Source organism: Balaenoptera acutorostrata, chromosome 11 (genome assembly GCF_949987535.1).
Source record: "Balaenoptera acutorostrata chromosome 11, mBalAcu1.1, whole genome shotgun sequence".
Taxonomy (NCBI): Eukaryota; Metazoa; Chordata; class Mammalia; order Artiodactyla; family Balaenopteridae; genus Balaenoptera; species Balaenoptera acutorostrata.
This window is the reverse complement of record NC_080074.1, coordinates 55,950,776-55,976,222: the sequence shown is the minus strand read 5'-3', so window position 1 is coordinate 55,976,222 and position 25,447 is coordinate 55,950,776. Positions and strand designations below refer to the sequence as shown.

Sequence of the window (25,447 nt, the reverse complement as noted above, 5' to 3'; positions counted from 1 at the left end):
TACATAAACATATAAGAAAGTGAGTCCATGACCAGAGTCAATATTTTAGAATCAATGTAATATTTCCCACAAGTAGGCTAAAATCAGGAAGGCATTCAAATTAACACAATCTTTTTTTACTGTGGGCAGTAACTATCATCACAAGGAATGCACCATGAAAATATGTGCACTTAACACATTATTATTTATGATAACATCAATTATATAGACCCACATAAATATTTATATCCTATTGTAATTAGGTGAATCCTCCAAGAAAGAAATTAATATTTTGATAAATCTCTATAAAAATATTTCATGTGAATTCTATCCACAGCTAAACATTCACTCATCTGTGTGGTGTTTATTTTTTCATTGTGAAGAACCAGCCATGTGTTTAGGTACCCACACTATTTAATCATCTATTTTCATTTTTCCTTTGCCAAATAATTTATACACACACACACACACACACACACACACACACACACACACACACTCGCCCTCCACTGGCAAATCAATATTTCATGGTATCAAAGTAAGAGGCACATGGACTTATTGGAACCTCATTATAATGCCTTTTGCTACAAAACCGCAAAAGATCTTAGACCATCTTCCAATAGATTTTAGGTTTCAAAATGCTCTTCAAGTGACCTTGTACCAACCACATGGTTGACGGTGCGGTCCCCCAGGATTAACCCCAGTCATCGGCATCACAGTGGGATTCCAGTTCTAAGTAGTCCTCGTCTACCCTACCACAAAGAGCAATGGAAGAAGCCTCACCGTCCACACAAGATGGAGCAGCTCGTGTGGTACCTGCCACCTGCCCAGGGAAGCAGGAGCACTTGACTGTTTGTGACCGTTCTTCTATCTTGTTCTTATTACAGCATCTGTGGAGTGCCACCACCTCGCAAGTGCCCGTTTTAACATGGTGAGCTGCACAAACAAAAACAAAAGTTGAGATAACATTGAGAAAGCTTTGGATACTCCCCCCCCTCTTTTTAATTAGAAGCACATTAAATATAGCTCTCTAAAGGATCCACCATGCATGAAACTAGAAATACAATGATGCTGACTCCATAATGCAGATTTGATCTCTTTGCTAAATGTGGTAGGACCATTTCTGTCAGTAAATGCCTGGTGAAGCAGGAACAATTAGTGACTAGATTAGAATGAGCTGTTAGAGCAGTCTGAAATATAGAGGCAATGTGTGGTATCATCAAAAACATATTTATTTCCATATGACTTTTTTTTAACACCTTTTTGTTCAACATGTTGATCAAAGTAAGGGAACCCCCTGGACAAGGTGCCCTGTACTAGGGCTGAGACAAACCTTATTCTCAAAGTAGGTGGGTTGATAAAGGTTATATTCTTCATCTAGGGGTGAGTGTAAGGGCCAGGAAGGGAAATTCTTTTCAGAAATCAGGGAGGCAGAGGGTGGGAACCCACTTCCTCAGGATTCTTCTGCTCAATTTCCCTGGAAATGAACTCATTGGGTGATTTTTGAAATTGCTGCCATTTTCCTGAACGTTCCATCCAGTCTCAGGGATGGCTGCGGCACGAAGCCAGCAGTATTTCCCGCACCTCCTGGGGGGGCTGGCCCCACCCCTCGGCCAAGGCAAGGTCTCCAGGAGCTCCCTTGCCCCCCACCTTGCACCCTGGCTCTAAGTTTACAAAGTGTTTTCCTCGTTCCTTTAAGTCCTCTTCCCTGCCTCTGACATTCCCTCCCTCCCTCCCACCCGCAGGGCTGAGATCAGAGGGTGGTGATGGTAAAGGGACCCGACAATGACGTGACCCTCCTGTCTCAGGTCAGGGGAGAGAGCTCGGTGGCCTCCCCTCGCCCTCATGTTTACATTTGCAATCTGAAGCACTTTAAGTTACGTGGGGTTTTTTGGTTTTTGGGGTTTTTTTTTTTTGGTTTGTCTGTTCCTGTAACTTATTCTCCAACTACTGCTTCCAACTGAAATAAGACTATTAAATGCCTGTTCAGGAGGGGAAAAAAAACCAAAAATCATTCCTTTCAATTTTGCCTGAGGGAACAACTGCCACCAAATGACAACCACCACAACCAGAACCTGGATGGATTTATACCTAGCGTGGAAAATCCCAGTCCACGAAGCTGTGAGTCTCCATTACCCATTTTCTTAACCTCACAGTAAGGCTACTGAACTGTTTGGGTGATTGAAAGTTTTGGACCTCACTTATCACATTAGGATAGGGTTTGAGTTTGCCTTCATTGTTTTTTTTACCCAGCATTTCTTCTTCAAAGAATTAACCCTACTATGAAATGATAAAGCAAAATTTCCATCTGCTAAAAATAAAACCAGCTTAAAATCAAACATTTGTTGAAATGTTATGCTTTCAGAAATTTAAGAACATGTGATTGATATAAAAACAATTTAAATAGAAAAGTAGGACATATGAAGTTGTTTAATGTTATGAACATACTGAGGTAATTTTGTAAATGAGAGGAGTACATCATGCATTCATATCAATCTTCCCCTCGGAGATGAGGAACCACCAGGCAGTAACTCAAGTTAGATTGTTTGGATTTTTCTTCTAAGAGAGACCAAATCGCATGGATTGTCCACCTCATCCCCCATGTGAAACCAAGAAACTCAGGTGTAACATACAGCTTTGACACATAATCCTCAAAAGAATGTTAAGAAGCAGATACCATTTCCAATGTCACAAAGATTTTTCTGTCATGGTAGATACAAATGGGGATTTCTCCATGTGTGATTCAAACACAAGGCTATCCAACAAAAGCTAAAAACTTGAAAGCCGGATTTCTGTTCCTTGTGCTCTAGAAAATATTTTCTTAGCTAAGGATGATTCAGTTTGTTTTAATTTATTGAATGTTTTATGTAATATTATACGAGTCAAAATACTGCTTTCTACACTGAACCTCACCTAGCACATTTTAATTAAGTCGATACCACATATCAGGCATGGTTCTGAGTAATGGGGATGCAACAATGTGTAAGATGGACATAGACCTGCCCTCAAAGAGCCCATATTCCTGTGGAGAAAACAAATAATAATTAGGTACTAATGGTTAAGTAAGACAATATTAGATTTTCTAGCTCCTTGAAAGAAATGCAGTAGGGTAATGTGATTGAGAGTAATCAAGCAGGGAGGGAAGGCAGATTTCCGTGAGTCTCAGGGAAAACCTCCCTGAGGAGGTAACCTGAATAATTGCCTGAATGATGAGAAGGAAGCCTCCATGTTGAAGAGCTAAGAAAGGAGGAACTTTCCAAAGAGAAGGAGCAGCAAATGACAAGGTTCTGAAATGGGGAAACGTGTGGTGTGTTCCCAGGACAGCAAGAGGGCCAGTGTAGCTGTACTGTGGCTGAACAACTGAGAGGCTGAGGACAATGTGTCAGAGACGTAGGAAGATGGTGTAGGGGCGGGGGTGCCGTGGTAAAGAGATTGGATTTTATTCTTGTTGCAAGGGAAAGCCTTTGGGTGGAAATGCTGTCATCTCATTAATGCTTTAGAAGTCTGCTCAAGCTGCTCTTTAGAGAATGGACTGAAGAAAGCAAGAGTGAAAGCAGGGAGACCAGTCATGAAGGGGTTGCAGGAGTTCAGGAGGGGAAGGATGGGACACAGACTAGACTAAGGGTTGGGAAGAAGAACCAGATGAGGGATATTTCAGAGTAGAGTTGGTTTGACTTGCTAATGGATTGAGTATGAGCTGTGAGGGGAAGAGGAATTAAGGATTACTCCTAAGCTTGTCCTGAGGAATTAGAATTTGGTGGTTCTGGAAGATAGAGGAGGCCTGGGAAAGGGGAGTTTGGCAAAAGTTGGGTTGGGTCGGAATTACTGTAGTTCTGTTTTGTCTGTGTTAAGTCTGAGATTCTTATAATACACAGGAGTAGAGATGTAAATCAGGCAGCAACATTTATGAAATGGAGCTTAGGGAAGAGAGCTAGACTGCAGATACACACTTAAGAGATCTAGGTTGATAGGTGATATTTAAAACCATAGACTGGACTAAATTACCATGGAAAGGCTACCGCTACTGATAGAGAAGTAGGGAAAGAATAGTCCAGAACTTAAATCTGGAAGAGGGGAGACAGTAGAAAAAACTGATAAGGAGCAGAACATGAGGTAAGAGAAAAAGAACTTGAGATAAAGGCATGGAAAACCAAGGAATAAAATGTTTCAAGAAAGAGGGATTGGTCAGTTATGTCAAATGTTGCTGAAAGGTTTAATAAATGAAGCAAAATAATTGTCTACTAAAAAAATAATATGATGCAGCAGTTAAAACAGAGCCTCCAAAACCAGAGTAGCTAGGTTCAAATCTAAGCTTCTTCAAACAGCACTGTAACCTTGGGCACATCATCAAATATCTCTGATTAGTATTTTTTCATATCTAAAAGAGGGATATTAATAGCACCATCTTCATATGGTTGATTTGGGGATTAAATGAGTTAATATGTATAAAGTATTTAGAACACTCCCTGCCTCATAGCAGGTACTCTGTGTTAGCTATTATTAGCACTTGATCTAGATAAAAATCATTTTAATGGCATGATGAAGATAAAAGCATGATTATAGTAAGTTTATTAGAGAATGAGATGCAAAACTGCAGATAATTATAAAAATTTCTTTCAAGGATTTTTTTCTGTGACGGGAAGGAGGAGATGAAGTAATAGTTGGAATGAAGCAAAGGGTCAAGGAAATTTTTTTAATGGATGCCATGAAAGCATGCTTGCTTGCTGGAAAAATCTGAGAAAAAGAAAATGACAATATAGGAGAGAAAATGGATAATTAAAAAAAGAATGTTCTTGAAGGGAAATAAGGAATTGAGACTGAGGGCACCTGGGGGGTTGGCATTAGATTCATGTGGGGACATTTAATCCTAAGAGTGAAGGTGAGATATGTGAATACAGAGTCAGGTAGGTGTGAGCGGATTAGGTGGTGAGAAGATGAAGTTTCATATCTGATTTCATCTCATTTTGCTATGAACTATGAGAGATGTTTGAGAAGAAAAAAAGAATATGAAATATATATTTCTAAGAGGGAGAATAAATTTACTGGGAAAGAGTGGTAGGACTGCCCGGCAGGGAGTTGGCTGATGCACCCGGTAAACTGTAGAGGACACAGGGGAATGAATGAAGGGGTGGGATTACACAACAAAATGGAAATAAACGTCTGTGTGATGATAGATAATTTGGGATGCTTGGAGCTCTGATAGCAATTTAGGGAAACAGAGATGTAAGTCATGATGAGATGTGTCCTGCAAGTCTTTGAATGGAAGCCAGTTTAGAGACAAGAGATTATTAGGGTTTCTTCAGAGAGTGATGTTAGTAGGCAGAGGACCGAGCTGAGAGCTTCAGGAAGAGCTGGATGGTGGCTGGGCTCTCTTTTCCACAGAACCGCAGCGGCCAGGAGCACACAGCGAGGTTCCACTAGTCTCTATCCTGAGAAAAGAGGCAGGCACCATTTCAGCACCATCCACCAGGGCCATTTTATCATCTTTGTTACAAGGAAATTTTTATCATATGTTGGAAAGGAATTGACAGGTGAAAATTTTGCACCTGGTTTTCCCTGCCCAATGCCAATGTCAAAATTCATTTCTACTTTTCCTGACAAGAAAAACTGTCCTTCTCCACCCCATTAATTAAATCTAGATGTGGTGATGTGACTTGCTTTGGCCAATGAAATGAAAGGTAAACTTATGAGCAAAAGCAAAGGATATCAGTCTGTGTGGACATTTTAATAGCTAATGTCATTCACCAGATTTCTCCCACCAGCAAGAGCAACCAATTACATTCTTGATAGTGGAGACTATGTCAGCCTGAGTCCCCAAGTAAAGAGACATGAAACAGAGTCCCTGCCAACCATATGGACATATGAGTGAGAAATAAAACTTAAAGTGTTATAAGCCTCTAAAATTTGGTGGTTGTTTGTTACTGTCACAAAACTTAGCCTACCCTGACTACACAGTAGTACTTTCCATTGCTTCCTAGGTTGTGCAGTAGGATATATATTGTCAAATGTGTTAGTTGAAGGATAAGTCAGTGAAACATGATATCTCAAAACCTGGCTCATTCTAGCTTATTGAGTCAATGCAGAACGAACAGAAACAAGAAAATGTTGTTCAGATATTTATATAATTCAAAGGGTTGTAAAGAGTCATTTTACAATTGGATAATTATGTTGGCTAAGTTCAGTATGTCAGAGCTCTGGTGAAGAAAGTGTGCTTATTTCTTCTTTGAGAAGAAAGGAGGTAAAATGATGCCCATATGGTATAATGAAGAGAAGGATAAGGTAGGAGCTGCACTGGCAAGAAGAGAGGCATGTCCTCCCCCTTCAGAGAATATGGGACTAAATGTTAAGGAATTAATAATAAAGGTGATGCAGAAGAGCAAGCCTCACAGACCCAAGGCCTTTCTGCCCTGACCTTTCTCTTCATTGCCTGTGAATAAAATGCACAGACACACAGGTTGAGTTTCCTTGTAAGAAATAGGATTTTGTGAAAAATCTCTGTCAGACTTTGTCCTTCTTATTAAAATTGAAGTTGTAAAGCTTTCTGGGGGGGAATGAGAAGGGGATGATTAACCTTGTTAAAATAGAATAGATGATAGGTAGGTAGGTAGGTGGATATGGGTGGATGGAAGGATGGATAATCTTTCACTCAAAGAGTTTTAAGGCATGGGTAGGGAGAATACTGACTGTTCAATATTTTTATATATGCCAGTATATATGGTAAGTAAAATGAGCTATCTCAAATAGAGATGTGAATCTTCTAGCAAAATTTAGTTCACCTAAGCATGGCATACATATACACACACATAGTTTTCTTATTTGTCTGCTATATATCTTAACTTCTCATGTCAAATTCTTGTAGACAAAGGCTAATTTTTCATGTAAACTGCTAGTAAGTGGCATGTGTTTAATAAATGGTAAACAAGCAACTTAAGAAGGTAAAACTAATTCCTGTGGTTTTCCTTTAAAAGGTTAATGAGACTAAAAAATTCAAGCAGTTACTAGAATTCTCTACATGGAGTCAGACAGAGCTCATGATAAACTAATCTAATTAAATATTAGGGCTTTCCAAATTAACAAAATAGACTTCACAGACAATCATCATCATACTAAAATGATGTAAGACCCCCTGGAGAAGATTTAAATGAAAAAAGAACAAACAATTTTCTTCATGTCACAATCCCCAAGTCACAAAAGACAAAACAAAACAACAAAAAGCCCCACACCTTTCTGCTATTTTCTCCTCCCTGAATGTGATACATTAATACAAAATGTTGCCTCCTACATTTTTGTGAAATGACACTAGAGGCACATAGGTTTAATTCTTATGAAAACAGGATTACCAAGTCTTGCCCAGCTCTAATTGTTGCCTTCCAAGGTTATTACCTTCATATATCATTTCAACAATAGGATACGGCCCTACTGGTTCCCCAGAAACATGGCCTTAAGAGACTGCCTCTTAAATCATATCTTAAGATTCCTAAATGTTTTTGCAAAGCTATTATGACTGGAATACTCTGGAATGAAGTCTTATAAGGCATTTTAGCAAAATCTTTGTTTATAACTATTTTTTACCTTCTCTATAGGAAAAAAAATCTGAATAGCATTTGGTTTATATGTGTGCATAAATTTTTAAAAATTATATATATATATATACACATACCTATATAGACACATTTAATTATATATAATTATATACACATATATGTTTATATATATGTTAATATGGTCACATTTTAGCCATTACCTGTGAACCAACTATATACATAAATATGAAAAATGGGTTCACAGAATAGTATTTAGGCAAATCATTTGCCTTGAGTAGTGGTTGCTGGCCTTTAGTCAATAAGAGCACAAAGCTATGCATATCACATTCTAAATGTAAGAATAATCCATTCACTCTGGAAACAATTTAAGGAATAGTGGTATTTGCTAAGTAACATCCATAGAATATTCAGTGTATGCTATGCACTATTCCATTTTATCATCACAACAACCATTCAAGAGGAAACTATAATTATCCCCAATTTACAGATGAAGAAACTGAGCCAGAGAAATGGTAAGTAACTTGCCCAAAGTAAAATAGTAATAGACAAAACCAGAGGTGAGAATTCGGCAGTTTGCTTTCAGAAACCATGATCTTCAACACTATCATATAACACCTTTTCTACAAAGCTCCGCGCACATGCAGTAGACTATAGTCCCAGATGATGTGAAGGAAAGCAAGAAGTGTATCACTGTTCCTACATGTGACGCTTGGTAGCCTAGAAAGGACATAGGCTCTGGAACTGAAATATCTCAGTGCAAGTCTACCCTAACCTATACTATACTTGAGTAAATGCTTAAGCCCATTCACCTTTCAAAGAACTGGTTTGTTCATCTCTAAGATAGCTCCATAAAGTCCTTATAAAGACCAAATGACATAATGTATGTGAAACTGCTTTTAAATTGTATAGCATTACTTAAATGTTATTTTAATTTTAACTATTAATGTAATTAATGAATACCAAAATGATACAACATATAAATTTAAAAGATATAGCTGTTAGAGAAAGATCTATATTCTATAAAAGTTCTAATTTAATATTTTAAAAAATCTGTGTGTATACATATATATGTATATATATGTATACACACATAATTGTGTTGACATGAGATGCATGTAAAAAAAATTAATCTGACACAAGCTACAGAAGAGAGTAAATTTAGCGTCAAGTTGTGAATTTGTTCCTACTTGATTTCCTCTCCATTAGATTTCAGTTCTTATTTGTATTCTGATTTGTCTTATTGACTCTGAAATTTTGTTTGTCTCCATACACTCCTATTTAATAGTTTTACCCAGCTTGACTAGCTCCCCAGAGAGTCTGCATTACACCTTCTAAGCAGAAATAAAGCATCACCTATATGCACCAATAGGCATCTGAATTGCAAGCTAGTTAGTGGATTTAGGTTGCTGTAAATCACTTTGAATGGAAAAAATGTGCTGAAACAAAAACTTTCTGAGACAGCTAATTTCTCACTTTAATTCATTAGACTGAAAAAATAGGGCACATTTGTAGACTTTCATGCTGAAGCAATCTAATTAAAAGAAATGGTCATTTAAAAAGTTCAATGAAATTTCAAAAGTTCACATAATTTATGAAGTCAGGATGATTGGGGAGGAAATAAGCAAATGTCAATGACATTTTTACAGAGCTTATTTTCTAAAACTGCTCTAGTTTCATATGGAAAAAATAAAATTATTGGGGAAAAACAGATTGCCACAAAGGATAATAATCCTAATAACAGTACGGTCTCCATTAACAAAAGCAAACTCTCAACCAGAGGATGTCCCACAGTCTATTTTAAGAGAAAGAGGCAGAACAGAAGAAGATTCATTCTTGGGGGAATTTTAGATTCATTGCCCCTCAGCTCAATCATGAACATCTTCTATATCCACGTTTTAAATGAGAAGTGATGTTGAGGAAGGCAAACCTCAAAGAATATTGGTCTCTTTATAAACTGTCCAACAACTTCTGCTGGTAAGGTCTGCTCTGAAAAAGAGGAACTGGACCAATCAAATCCATTTCTCTAGAAATTTGAACTAAAAGTCACAGAATTGCCCCATGGAAACGGGCACTTGAGTCCAAAGGTCATTTGGCATCAGGAGTCAGGTCACCTGTGGAGAGCTTTGTGCGAGCCTCATGGTGCTGAGAGATGGGGACACACAGGAGTGGGAAACAAGCACAGGTGCAAAGGTAAGAGATAAAGAAGTAGGTAGTTCCACCACCTGCCTTGGTGTCTGCCTTTCCTGAGGTCTTCCTGAACTTTTTCCTCAATTCCTGAAATATTTTATAGAATAGGTTTCAGTGAGCCCCTATTTTCCTGACGTAATTTGATGATATACCTGTTCTGTGAATGAAAAATAATATACTGACTAGGATATTTCCTTTTTTTAGATAAAGTTAAAATTAACAAAAGCTAATTATCAATCAGAAATATTTTACAGCACAGGGAAATATATTCAATATCCTGGAATAAACCATAATGGAAAAGAATATGAAAAAGAACATATATATATATGTGTATGTATATATATATATGTGTGTGTGTGTTAATATATATATATATATATATATACACACACACACACACACACACATCTGAGTCACTTTGTTGTATGCCAGAAACTCACACAACACTATAAATCAACTAGACTTCAATTTTTTAAAAAGAAGTATTTTCGGGCTTCTGGTTGAGAATCTGCCTGCCAAAGCAGGGGACACGGGTTCGAGCCCTGGTCTGGGAGGATCCCACATTCCGCGGAGCAACTAAGCCCGTGAGCCACAACTACTGAGCCTGTGTGTCTGGAGCCTGTGCTCCGCAACAAGAGAGGCCGCGACAGTGAGAGGCCCGCGCACCGCGATGAAGAGTGGCCCCCCCTCGCCGCAACTAGGGGAAGCCCTCGCGCAGAAACGAAGACCAAACACAGCCAAAAATAAATAAATAAATAAATAAATTTATTTTAAAAAAAATATTTTCTACCCCCACTTTTAAGAGCAAAAGACAAGTTTCCACCTTCAAAGTAGGATCCAGGAAATACACCATTCAACAGTCTCCCTTCGTATATTTACCTCATAGTGAAAATTGACATTTCAAAAGATAACCAACTCCAATTACTACGAGGAGAAAATGATCCATAATATTCTTTTAAATGTTTCTAAAGGCAAACGTTTAAAAGTAGATTTCCTGCTTAATCCCAAATTATACCCCCAAAATGTGAAGAATCAGAACATCCCCAATTCCGAAACACTATGAGAGTCACACTGTTCTTTTATGACTAATAATATTCCTGTAAGTGCTGCTAGGAAGGAGGGCAGGCAGCCCAAGCGCTTCTTCAGGAAAATGATAGAGTGAGTAGCAAGCGCAGTGAAAAGAAAGATGGGATTTTGCCCCTGAAGAGTGAAACGTTGAGTAAGTCCCCGAGTCTCTATCCTCATCTGCAAAATGAGGAAATCAGACTAGTTTTAGAGAGAATTTAAAGGTTCCTTCCATTTCTAAAGTGTTATGAGTTTATGAAATGATTAAGTTTTATTACAATGGGTACAATATATGAGACCTATCAGAAAATGAAAGTCGAAGTAAAATGTATTTTTTTAATTGCTTCGAACTGACAAATTAACCTCACTAAGTCACTGAACTTAATGAGAAACTGAGAAGAGAGTTTATGAAATTTATATTTTGGATTTATTTCTTACCTGTATGAAGCCACAAATCTTAACTACACAGTGTAATATTCACTATAAAGTCAACCTGTATCCTCACGTTGCTTTATGTACAAAATAGTTTGATTACTGTTGATTCCATGAGAGCAATCAAGTCCAAAGGTAATATGTAACACGGTGGTTTGGGTGAGGAGTCTGAAGTCAGATGGTCCAGGTTCAAGTCCCACTTTTAAAAGAGAGTATCTACCTATTCACCAAGCCTCCTTTTTCTTTCCTCCTGGGCACACAACTAGACTACATTTTCCAGTCTCCCCTGCATGTAACACATGGAAGAGGGGCAGAAATGAGTTATACTTCTTCAAGACCAGGCCTACAAAAAACCTCCCACTCTATCAGCCACTCTCTCTCTTCCCCTTTCAGATAGATGTCAGTGCCAAAGGTGATCCTGAAGAGTCACCATCAGCCTGGGCCCCTGAATGACTGTGTAGAGGAGAGATCTACCTCCTGATACTAACTGGATTCACATGCACGAGGAATAAACTTAGGCTATGTTAAACCAATAAGATTGAGTGTTATACCTGTTACAATAGCCAGTATTAATTAATATGCAATAATATTCCTTGTAATGGACCTAGGAAGGAGTTGGGTACAATCCAAGTGCTTCATGAGAAAAACTACACAGAGAATAAAAAGAGCAGTACTATAGTCTGAATGTTTGTGTCCTCCCAAAATTCATATGTTGAAAACCTAATACCCAAGGTGATAGTATTAAGAGGTAGGAACTTTGGGACCTTTGGAAGGTGATTAGATTTGGTGCTCTTATAAAAGAGAGCCCTGAGAGCTAATTTACCCTTTCTGCAATGTGAGGATACAACATGAAGTCTGAAACCCGGAGGGGGGCCCTCACTCTACCGTGCTGGGACCCTGATCTCAGACTTCCACCCTCCAGGACGGTGAGAAATAAATTTCTGTTGTTTATAGGCCACCCACTCTTTGGTATTTTGTTATAGCAGCCCACGTGGCCTAAGACACACAGAAGATAAAAGATGTGATTTGAAAAAATTAAGCCTCAGCTCCTCATCTGTAAAATGGGAATTGCATTATCATCTACCATAAAGGGTTATAATGAGGATCAACTGAGTCAACATTCATAACAATATATGATAAAGGGTAAATGTTAGCTATAATTATTATGGAGGCCTTAAATCCTTGAATCTATTTATATACAATGTGAATATCTAAAAGAGAATCAACTGATTTTTAGAGACTTCAAGTCTAATAAAGTCCTACTTTGCCATTTTACAAAAAAGAAATTGATGGTTAGAAAACATAATCCTAATTCAAGATCATAGATTAGTACTGAGCTCTCTTAATTTTAGTTCAATGTCACTTCCATTACCAACTCCCCACATCTCTTTGCTCGCCAAATTCCTCTCATTTTGCCTCTTTTACACCTTAATTTCTCTCCCTCCTCTACGACCTCACGTCTACTGTCCTAGCCTAGGCATCCTTAGCATCTTTTCCTTGAATAATCATGAGGGTCCCTATTTGCTAGATCGTTCCCTTACACACATAAACACACACATTCTACCATAGTAGGTCTTTCTAAAATAAAGCCTAGGGTATAAAAGTATCCTTGGCTCGCTGTTTTTCATAGGATAAATTCAAAACTCTTGGGCATAGCACACGTATCCTTACATCAGGCCAACTCTGATTTCTCCAGCCTCACTTTCCTGGGCACTCCTGCTGCAACCTATGCGGAAGTTATATAAACTATTTTTATAATTTTATTATATCATTGCTCAGCACCTTCCACTCTTTCTTGAGTGCTGGCCCCACTTTTTACTCCACGGGAACACCTACCCCATCTTTAAAGTTCAGAACACTGTAACACCTACTCAATGAAGATTTAATCAACCCTTCAGGTAGACTGGACTGCTCTGTCCTCTAACATTTTCTTACTTATTTTGCCACACTTGTGACAGTTTTCTATATTTACTTTTTATATCTCTCTTTCCCTCTACTAAATTGTGAGACTCGAACTCATGATTATTCATCTCCGAATCCCCAGCTTGAGGCACAGTTTGAGATCCATAATAGAAAAATCAATATGCTTGATGAATAAATGAATACATAAATGGTTTACTACAAGAGTTCTCAAGAGAGAAAAAACGGTAAATTTAATCATTTTTTCAAGTCTAGGCTTAGATGAACTTATTAGAATTGTAAAAACATTTGACCTTGCTATTTTGTGGATATGTGTTTAATTTGCTCTGTTGGAGAACCAAGTAGAGTTTCAAGAAGAGAGATACACTCAATGAGCCCTGGATTGGGAGGTCAGAAGCCCTAAATTCTATTTCCAGAACTACCACAAATTGACTATTTAATTTTGGGTAATTCAGTTAACTATCTCTCTAAATCACAATTTATCATCCATAAAATAAGGAAGTTGGCCATATATGATAGGAGAACATTTAATACCATGTATTAAAGAAAAAAATGTAACGTCAGCTAAAAGTATTTCAACCAGTAGCATTTGTACATAATAGAAGAAACTTCCAACATAATCAGTGAAAGCCTGTTCATCAGAGAAGCAGTGGGATATTGTACTCTGACCCTGGAGACCTTGACTTCGGTCCCAAATTGGTCAGGACAACTCTTTGAAAAATCACTTTACTTATTTGGACTTCAGTTTCCTAACTACAAAATTAGAAGGATCTCTAAGTTTCTTTTCCACTCTGAAAATATATTATAAGCCACATACAAATCTAGATAGATAGAGGCACTAAAGTAATTTAATTTTAAAAAATGATTATCTACTGAGAGAAGGATGAACTTCTACTTCCTGCATCTAATTTTGCAGATTCATAATTCCATACCCTTCAATATACTAAGAGGTTTTCTACATCTGAGGTATTTTTTGAAGCCAGCAAGATATCTATAAACAGAAGAAATTGGTATTATTCAAGAATGAACAAAATCTTTGCCTTCCAGCCAAATCTTCTCTCACACATGGAAGGTTTGCTTTGTTCCCAGTGATTGACATAAAAAGCAAATTTAGGTTATCTTTCCTCAACACTTCAGTAATTTCAGTATGCAACATCCAGGTTCTGAGTGTCACTCTAGATCAAAAGGATATAAATCCTAAGTCAAATTTTTAAGGAAAACTAGATAAGCCTTTTAAAAAAGTTTTTAGATGCTAGTAGCTCTTTGAGAAATTATATTCTGTACTACCTAGTCACTGGGTAAGAATTTTACACCAACATATCAATTAAACTTTTTTGGTAGTTGATAGCTTCTGATAATGTCCTCTTTAAAAAATGGGTTTAGAATTCACTTATGATGGGAAATTCAAATTAGAATAGAGAAGCAGCAAAGTGTAGTAGAAGGATCATTGGTCGGTGAGTCGGAAAAATCTGTGCCCTCCTTTGCACTCCACTACTAACTAACCCTGAGATCTCTGCAAACTCATTCACACACATTAGAAGATTCATCTAACACTGATTAAGTTCTAGGCATTGCGCTGTCTCCTGAGAATATAAAACTGAAGGGAAAACAGTCCCTGCTTTCAAGGAGCTTAGAAGGCAGAAGAGGGGGAGAGCCATGTAAAATAAAGTGATAAAGAGGCCATGACGCACATAGCCACAAAATGTATTAAGATAATTTAAAAAATGAATTGCACCCAGGAAGGGGCAGGTGTGAGAAGGGAGATAGGAAATAATTTGTAAAGAAGATGATGTTTAATCTGAATTTTGCAAGATTCTTGGAAGCTTGCCAAATCAAGTCAGCAATATTGGTCTTGCTTAGTTTCCTGGTCTAGACTAAATGATCTCCAAGCTTCCTCCGGTTTTAAATTTCTATAATTTCACTGACATCTTTAATAACAATATAGAAAGGTATTTATTTCTGTTTTGTTTACACATGTGTATATTTAACCACAGTACATATACTATCCAAAACCTTATATTGAAATATTTATAACATAAAACTTTCTAAAACAGTTATCTTGCTTCTTTAAACATTTATATCCTAAGCCTCATTTAACTTTTCAGTTTAATCTTTGTGATTATAGGCATAGTCCTCGGGTGTGTTGGAAGTACAGCTTTAAACGGATGCAAAAAAACACATGACACAGTGTGAAATGTAGCAGTAAGTGAATACTAACCAAGTGGCATCCCAGGAATGTTATTTTGTGGAAAAGTTCCCTGGTGTTAATTCGTTCTTTTGGTAATTTGCCTTTTTTCTCCTGAAAGCGAAGTGAGCGTGTACAGTAACAGGCCCTTATGGGCAGTGTGAAATGGACACCATCCAGCAAAACTAATTAATGAATCAAAGGCTCAAGCAGCCTTCGGCTGGGAGGCGGCAGAGCATCTGGTGGTTTCAAGAGGAAATCAGACAGATGCTGGCTTTTACACAGCTGTGACTTGCTGTGTAACTTTGAGCAAGTTTCTTACACTCAAGCTGCAGTTTCCTCATCTGCAAAACAAGAATAATAAGCCTACTTCACAATGTTGTTGGGAAGATTAAATTAAAAAAGGGAGGTAAAGCTCTTAGCACTGTGTCTACCACATAGACAATGTTCAGTGGTTATGGGCTATTATTATTATCATCACTATTACAAATCCAGGACTCCTATTATCCTTGCAAGAACACTCTTCAGGATGAAAGATAGGACAGATAGCAGTGTTTGTTTTTTTTTTAAGAAATTTATTTATTTTATTTGTTTATTTTTGGCTGTGTTGGGTCTTGGTTTCTGTGCGAGGGCTTTCTCTAGTTGCAGCAAGTGGGGGCCACTCTTCATCGCGGTGCGCGGGCCTCTCACTGTCGCGGCCCCTCTTGTTGCGGAGCACAGGCTCCAGACGCACAAGCTCAGTAGTTGTGGCTCATGGGCCCAGTTGCCCCGTGGCATGTGGGATCTTCCCAGACCAGGGCTCGAACCCGTGTCCCCTGCATTGGCAGGCAGATTCTCAACCACTGCGCCACCAGGGAAGCCCGGCAGTGGTTTTAAATGAAACTAATTTATGGATATAGTCCTCAGCAAGTTACCCTCTTATTGAAGAGTCAGTAGATAATGTAAATAATCGCATAGCACAGCTGACCCTTGAACAACACGGGTTTGGACTGTGCAGATTCATTTACACACAGATTTTATTCAGTAGTAAATGCCACAGTACTGCACCATCGGTGCTCGGCTGAATTTGCAGAAGCAGAATCCTGGATGCGTGGGAACCACGTACACGGAGCGTGGACTGTAAGTTTTATGGGGTTGGTTGGCTGCTCCAAGGGTGCATGTCCCTCACCACCACCCTGTTCAAGGGTCAGCTGTGGTTGAGGACACGAATTCTAGAGCCAGGCTGCTTGGATTCAAATTCCAGCTCTGCTCTTTACTAGCTACATAACCTTTGACAAGTTACTTAACGTCTCTACAGCTCAGTTTCCTCATCTGTAAAATGAAGAAAAATCATAGTATCTGCCTCATAGCACTGCCTTATGGACTTAATTAATTAATACATAGAAAGTATTTGCAACAGATTCTGGCCATGGTACATATTCTGTAAATGTTTGCTACTGATAGAAATGACAATTTGCTTAACACCTCTGGTGAAGCAGGAGGTAGTGGCACTGATGGGGAGTGAGATGTGGTTGGTGGTTTGTTCTCATGTCAGTGGCATCAGCATTCTCATGAAGCCCTTCTGAGGAGAAGGACAGCTGAGAGCCCATTCTCTAGGGTCAGACACACCCGGATTGGAAAGCTGACCTATTGTGCATGACCTCGTTCAAGTGACTTCACTCCAAAGTCTCAGGGCGCTTGGTCATAAAATAGGAATCAAACTATCTACCTCATAAAACCATTGTGAGAATGAAATGGGATCCTGAATGTAAAGTGGTTACCTCTATACTTCTGAGGTTTTTTTGTTTGCTTTTTTAAAAATTTATGGCTGTGTTGGGTCTTCGTTTCTGTGCGAGGGCTTTCTCCGGTTGTGGCAAGCGGGGGCCACTCTTCATCGCGGTGCGCGGGCCTCTCACTGTCACGGCCTCTCCTGTTGCGGAGCACAGGCTCCAGACGCGCAGGCTCAGCAATTGTGGCTCACGGGCCCAGCCGCTCCGCGGCATGTGGGATCCTCCCAGACCAGGGCTCGAACCCGTGTCCCCTGCACCGGCAGGCAGACTCTCAACCACTGCGCCACCAGGGAAGCCCCTTGGGTTTTTTTTAAAGGGCTCAACCTAAGGCTTAAGTGAATTCAAAGCCCACGCCTTAATCCTGCATTGTCTCTCTAGCCTAAGGGGCAAGAAAGCTGCTCAGAAAAACTGCCAAACTGTTCTGCCACCAAACCCTCACTCTTGAACCCTATTCTTCATTATAGCATTTGCCCCCTACCACCCCATGCTAAATTTGCTTCTCACCTGGGACTCTTGGTGAGAGTCCTCATGACGCCTTGTGAACATTTACTGACAGACACTTGCCACCATCCTTGACCTTTTAGGTCCAACCCTGTGCCCCCCACCCCCTCACTCTGGCTCTCATTCTTATACCCTCTGCCTCTCATGCATGACTTCAATAATTTGTTCATTTAATATTTACTAAATGCCTGTGGTAATGCTAAATACAGGGAGGCCAAAGTCTCTGACTTGGTGGAGAAGCCAAACTTTCAGCAAATTATGACATAGTTGGAAGGCAGCATGGGGGGGCTGATTCAGGATACAGGCTATGAAATCAGATCAACCCTGGCCCTCTTGCTTATTAGCTGTGTCTTCAATGAATTATGTAATTGCTCTGAGATTCAATTTCAGCTTTTGAGAAATGTGAATACCAATGTCTACTTGTGACTAGAAGACTAACCCTCCTCCATCAGTAACCACCCCCTACTTGCCTCTGGGAATTTGCTTAAGACCAAAGAAAATAAATCATTTTACCAGTTACCCTTTGCTTACAAAGACAGACGGAAGAGGAAACTTGCTTTAAAATAATTTTCAAACCTTTGGCTTCAAACTTGCTTTAAAATAATTTTCAAATCTTTCTGTAGATAAAAGGTCACCACCACATCTCTGCTTTTTGAAGACACAAAGCAATGAGCCCAGCTGGAGAATGAACTGTGCTTAGCATCATATCAATAATACAAAGCTCTGCGTTCACTATGGGCAAGTATCTTTGCAAATTATGTTGTATTTAAGAAAACATTTTTCTTCTTAAATTATGCTTAAAAGGTAGTCAGCCTAAGAAGTACATTTTTTTCTTTGGAGGTAGTGGTATGCATGTCTGTGCATGTGTGTGTGTGTGTGTGTGTGTGTGTGTGAAAGAGAGTGAATATGAGAAAATTTAATCCAATAATTGCACATCTGAAAGCAAGTAGAATGAGTACTTTTACTACACACTGGTACAGGTGTAGAGGACCCTCAGAAGGAATCAGTACTTGGAGTGTCAAAGTTCAGGTGACCATATAATTTATTATCCAAATCAGGACCCATTTGATAGTAAAGGGGTTTGCTATTAATGATTATGCTGGAATAATAGGTATTAAATGGAGCTGTCTGGGTGCAAACTGGAACATATAATCACATCCAATGCTCACCCTGAACTGCTAAAGCCTGCCCTTGCTAACAATGGTCTTATTCAGGGCTAACTACCCAGGCTTTTGAAAATGTGCTGCTTTGGATCATTATGTCCTATGAACTCTCATGGTGGGGATTATAGGAGACTAAACTTCTAGAGGAGACTAAAATCAATTGGTAGGAAACATGCTTTCCTACATGAGGATGGAGATTTTTCACTCCAAAGCATCAGCCATGTTTTCTTTGAAAAGCCTGTGCTGGGCTGGAGGTTTGCCCAGGTGCAATCACGTGGTTTCCTCTCACTGTCAGAAAGCAAAGCTGCTGCATCCATGGTGTCTTTGTATCCAATCTGCTCTTTTCCTTTGTTCTGTTACTATAAATATTAATACTCAGTATGAGAACATCTCTATTAATGAAGAGAATGCAGCCTAAACAATATTGATTTTAGGCAAAACTTTACAACCAGAGGTGTAAATGATTCTGTGTTCCAGGTGTGTCTGAGGATATCTGTCCAGATAAGGACAGTTACAACATGAAAATCATTAAATGCCCATTCTGAAAACAATGTCAAACATCCCAGAACATAGTGTAGGTGATTCAGGGACAGGGTATATGGAAGAAACGGCAGAGCTCAGATTAAAATCAAAAGAGAGGGCAGGCAACCTACTGAGAGAGGATAAATGCGAACAGGCATACCTGTGTTAGGGCAGGACAAGGGTTGCAAATGGAAGAAACCAATAATGCAGGGACATGAGATCAACTTCAATCAAATTCAGTGAGAACCAGAAACCTTGATAATGTTTTTTAACAACTGGAGAGCTTAGAGGTGGGGTTAGAAAGGGAAAGAATGTGGAAAGTGGATGACCTGAAGGGGTCAGTTTCTCAGCTTGATGAAACTTGAGACAGGTTTTTTGGGTTTTTTCCCCCCACACTATAGTCCCCTGACTTTCCTTTTCTTATAGCATTTACTGTAGCAAATTTGCGATTGAAAATTCTTCTGCCCCTTTCAGGTGTGAATCTTCTCCCAGTCTCCTGCCAGTTTTACAACCCAGGGATGTTTTTCTCAAGGACCTCAAAGAAGCCATCCCTTTGAAATACAGTCATCAAGGGAGATAGAGCCTGTGTCCCAGTCTCTGTGGGAGAGTGGGAGCCTAATTCTGATTTGCACCAATTAGCAGATGCGGATGAACACAGATACTCGCACTGACCAGTCTCCCCTCAAGGTCCTCCAATACTTGTCCTCCAACTCACCCTCCTCCCCCGCCACCCCCAGTGTTTTAAAATCCTCCTGCCTTTTATTTCAGTGGAGTTCCATCTCTCTTCCCTTGGCAATAGTCTTGAATAAAGTTTTCCTTGCCATTTTTAACAAGTGTCCAGCACAATTTTTTTCTTTTACAGGGGCTTACCGTACAGCATCTGCTTGGATACTGAAAACATCATAAGGTCTAAATCAAATTTGCGTGACTAGGACAACTGTGATTTCAGAAGCTCCCAAGGGCCTCCTCCTACCTCACTCTCCAAAGACAATCTCTTCACCAGCTTGCGGAGGAAACAAGGTTTTTCTAACAAGGAATAAGCCTCTCCTACAATCAGAGATAAAAGTCTGGTTGAGGTATCGCTTCAGTGTGAAGGCATTTCAGGCGTGGTGTAAGCAGTCAATCAATAGGTATAAATGGGTCATTATAAGATCCTTTCCTGTTTGGATTAAGGAGCAGGAAGCGTGAGAAGAATAGAAGGACAAAGAAGGGGAATGTGGAGGAGGGGAAAAGTCAGAAAAAGGAGGGTAAGGACAAATTTTGCAAGATTTACAGCTTAGCCTAGAATCTGCCTCATCTACCTCCAACTGGGCTTGGATAAAAAGAAGTTGGGGGCTGAGGTATTTTTGTCGTGCAGCTGCAAACACAGGCTGCCACACTGGGCTTGATTAATGAAGATGTTCAGGGTTTGTTTCATTAAACACTTCTGACTTATAAAGTTGCTTAGATTTTAGAATATCACTGTACTTGAAATCTGACATTGTTTTACTACTCTTCTTTCTATGGCATGAATCAAATTTGTGTGTGTGTGTGTGTGTGTGTGTGTATGCACACCACAGCCTCAGGCAAAGCAAAAATTACCAATCCCCCTCCATTACAGACAATGCTATGTTGGAAAAAAAAAAAGCCCTCGTTGTAAAAATGTTAGAAATAAGCCATAAATATATATCTTAAAGTCATTAATGAATCTTATAGAAAAAATAGTGTAACACAATTATATATTGCTACAAAAAATTTTACTAAAAACCTCTAACCAACAAAATAATTGAGCTAAAATAATAATAATTACAATTAAAAATCAAGAAGAGCAGCAATTTTACTTTTGCGTAGGGATAGTTGCCAATAAAAGAAGTAAAAATGGAAGTTTATGAGATTTCATGTCACTTACCAACCAATAAAGCTTACAAAACTCTTCTACATGTTTGAATTTTGTTCTTTTACCTCCTGAACTGGGGGATCTCCCTTAGGAAACAGTGGGGTTTGGGCCAGGAGGGATTGTGTGTTATATACGGTGGTATAAATGACTACTAAAAAAGTCTACATTCCCATGGAAATATTTGAGCCCAAAGGTACAAGGTTAAATTCTAGGCCTAAAAAATTAAACTTGCAAAGATTTTCCCTATCCTTTCGTAATTTAATCAGGTTTCAAGCTCCTCTTAATTCAGGGACTATTTGAAGAGGTTTTAACTAAAGTTGACATCATATGTAATGCAGTATTTATGAGCTTAGGTGAAGCAAATATATTTATTTCCTGTTTGTTTAAGGTATTTAGCAAAGATTTGAAACCTGTTTCCCCTAGGAATATTTGAAAGATCTCTTTTATTTCCTGATAATGAAAAGCACAGCTGACATTTATAATTTTTTTCCAGGAGGTTCTAGAATTTAATCTTAAAGCTTGAGGAAAATATTTAATTGTGGAGAATTTATGCTAAAATACTTTACATATTTAGTTCTCAACATACTGTACATCAAAGGGTCGATAAGTTGTTTGAAAACTACTTACATAAAACACTGCTTACAGATCATTAACTACCTGACAGACAGCCCCAGGCAAGGAAGTCTGCAGTGTTTGGAGCCCACAGAAGATCAATCAGAAATATGAAAACAAAGCTATTAAGGGATATTGTAATGAATACAGAAATTAATATTCATTTTACATGGAATTGTTGAATAACGCCTCCCTATTTTAGTTAAGACAAGTTCATGTGAATAGGCTTTGATTTCATATGTCTAATCACACATGACAGAATCAAGTCTTATTTCTGGTAATAAACTGAAGAGCTTGTTACAGGTCCTCTTTTGCCCCCTCAGTGTACTTAGTTATCATACTCTATTGTAAGAATTGGCTTCCTCAACTAAGACAGGGATTTCTTGAGTTTGGCACAGAGTAGGTATTCAATAAACATTTATTGAATTGAAATTAATGAACACTAAGGATATGTCAGACCAGAAGCTAACAAAGTATTCTTCACTTCCTATCCCAGACCTGACATTACTTACTTCATTAATAGAAAATTACTTCAGAAAGGGAGTGGACAAGGGGATCTGCTTTTTAAACTAGTAAAGCAATAGCTGGTTAGTATTTTAAATTATTTTACTTTCATTTTTATGAATTTTTATTGGAGTATAGTTGCTGTATAACATTGTGTTAGTTTCTGCTGTACTAAATTATTTTAAATTTAATTCATTTGGATTCTTAAGTCCCAAGACAAAATCATCAACAAGACCCCACTAAAAACTCAAGAATTCAGCACCCTATATTTACAATTTTAAAGCAAATTCAATGTCATTAAGAAGGAATAGAAGTATGTCCTTTCAATATTTATGTAGCTGAATGTTTCATTTCAAGGCATTTACTAGTAGTTCATTTAGTCAGAGGAGATGACCCTAGCGTTGTTTTTACTTAAGTAACCTAAGACAAACTTTAGATCATGCATAAGTAGAAGATTAACTGGAAGTCAGAGACATAAAAGCAGCATGGCCACTTTATGAAAGCAGTATACTTTTGTCATCAAGGTTTATTTAGGTGGTCATGCTTTCTCTTGTGAGACAGGCCTTTTCTGGAAAAGGGAGGGAAAATAGGAGAGAAGGAAAGGTCATAATCTAATTCTTTTGAAGAGTTTGGAAATAAGTCCTCCCTATACAGAAACAAAGGAAAGTGAAGAGGGGAAAGGAAGGATGGTGAGTAGGAGACCTAGGCGACTTAGTCAGTTCCAGCTTCTATAACACCAATACAATAGGCTGGGTGGCTTAAACAACAAACATTGATTTCTCACAGTTCTGGAAGCCAGGATTTCTCACAGTTCTGGAAGCCAGGTGCACCTCATGCCTTTTTGCAGCCCATGAAGTGCCAATCATGCCTTGAACTTTCTGTAAGGATGTGGAGTATAATACCTCTGCACTTTGAGTATATGAAGAAATTTGTATTATAATTGCTTACTGATGCCAAAATATTGACTCTGATACAGGCAGAAAAAAAAAGAATGATTTATATATACACATGGTTCCTCTCAAAATCCTATGTAAGAAATGTTGGAAAAATAAAATAATTATCAATAAAAATAGGAGATATTAGAAATGTGAGAAATTAAAAATTGAGCACAAAACATGAAAAGTGCTTTAGCAAAATATATTGTTTATGAGGATTTTAGTCTTAAAAGTACTTTCTAAGTTATAAGATAAATATGACATATTATCAAAACTTGCTGTTCTAACAGTGAAATAAAAAGCATGCATAAAAGTAACTTTTATCCATAAACCTCTGTATCAGTAGCTCATACTCAATTTGTAATGATTCGGTATGTCTGTATATTACCATCTAAACCAGATCTTTTTCCTCAACTGGTATCCAAAAAAACAAAAAAAACAAAAAAACCAAATATTACCTTTAAGAACAGCGCAGAATAGCATACTGAATCTGTTCTCTTACCTCTATTATCTCATATAAACTTTGTAACTTCATAAAAGGTAGGCAGGGAAAGTTCACACTTTTAGAAACAGGCTCAGAGAGGTTTAGCAACTTGCTTAAGGCCACATCATTAATAAGTGATAGAGCCAGGACTGAAACTCAGCTCTTCAGTTTCCAAATTCTAGTTTTATGCAGTTGAAATGGGTTTAATCACCAAATGGCCAGATATTTGTTATAAGCCTTAAACTAACTGTAGTATATTGGAAGTTACTTTAAAAAAATTTAGGTGACTAAAGAATTAAAGTTTCATGTTTTCTCCAAAGGAAACTAATTTCCAATATGGGAATAGTTTAATCTCTATAAGAATCACATACAAAATGAGGTATTAAATTAAAAAAAAAAAAATAGGGAGGAAGATCCCAGATGGAACCTGGCTGACTCTGAACTGAGGAGACAGAGTTGTGAGTCTGGGGGGAAAACAGCAGCTAGAGTTTACAAAACAGTTTACCAAAGAGAATTTAAGGAAACACTCCTAATTACCACTGCAACAAAAAGAGAAATTAAGGAAACACTCCCATTTACCACTAAAATACTGAGGAATAAACCTACCTAAGGAGACAAAAGACCTGTATGCAGAAAACTATAAGACACTGATGAAAGAAATTAAAGAAGATACAAACAGATGGAGAGGTATACCACGTTCTTGGATTGGAAGAATCAACATTGTGAAAATGACTATACTACCTAAAGCAATCTACAGATTCAATGCAATCCCTATCAAACTACCAATGGCATTTTTCACAGAACTAGAACAAAAAATTTCACAATTTGGATGGAAACACAAAAGACCCCGAATAGCCAAAACAATCTTGAGAAAGAAAAACAGAGCTGGAGGAATCAGGCTCCTTGGCTTCAGACTATACTACAAAGCTACAGTAATTAAGACTGTATGGTACTGGCACAAAAACAGAAATATAGATCAATGGAACAGGATAGAAAGCCCAGAGATAAACCTACATGCATATGGTCACCTTATCTTTGATTTAGGGGGGTAAGAATACACAATGGAGAAAAGACAGCCTTTTCAATAAGTGGTGCTGGGAAAACTGGACAGCTACATGTAAAAGAATGAAAATAGAACACTCCCTAACACCATATACAAAAATAAACTCAAAATGGATTAAAGACCTAAATGTAAAGCCAGATACTATAAAACTCTTAGAGGAAAACATAGGCAGAACACTCTATGACATAAATCACAGCAAGATCCTTTTTGACCCACTTCCTAGAGAAATGGAAGTAAAAACAGAAGTAAACAAATGGGACCTGATGAAACTTAAAAGCTTTTGCACAGCAAAGGAAACCCTAAACAAGACGAAAAGACAACCCTCAGAATGGGAGAATATATTTGCAAATGAAGCAACTGACAAAGGACTAATCTCCAAAATTTACAAGCAGCTCATGCAGCTCAATATCAAAAAAACAAACAACCCAATCCAAAAATGGGCAGAAGACCTAAATAGACATTTCTCCAAGGAAGATATACAGGTTGCCATCATGAAAGGATGCTCAACACCACCAATCATTAGAGAAATGTAGATCAAAACCACAATGAGGTATTACCTCACATGGGTCAGAATGGCCATCATCAAAAAATCTACAAACAATCAATGCTGGAGAGGGTGTGAAGAAAAGGGAACCCTCTTGCACTGTTGGTGGGAATGTAAATTGATACAGCCACTATGGAGAACAGTATGGAGGCTCCTTAAAAA

General features: G+C 38.2%; 1 protein-coding gene across 1 annotated transcript in view; it reads right to left on the bottom strand.

Moving 5' to 3' along the window:
* Positions 1 to 25,447, bottom strand: part of TAFA2 (TAFA chemokine like family member 2) — a 535,691-nt gene that overhangs the window by 45,391 nt on the left and 464,853 nt on the right. Inside the window, exon 3 of the mRNA XM_007179730.2 lies at positions 763 to 915. Within this exon, the coding sequence (XP_007179792.1) occupies positions 763 to 915 (153 nt within the window). The remainder of the gene's footprint in view (positions 1 to 762; positions 916 to 25,447) is intronic.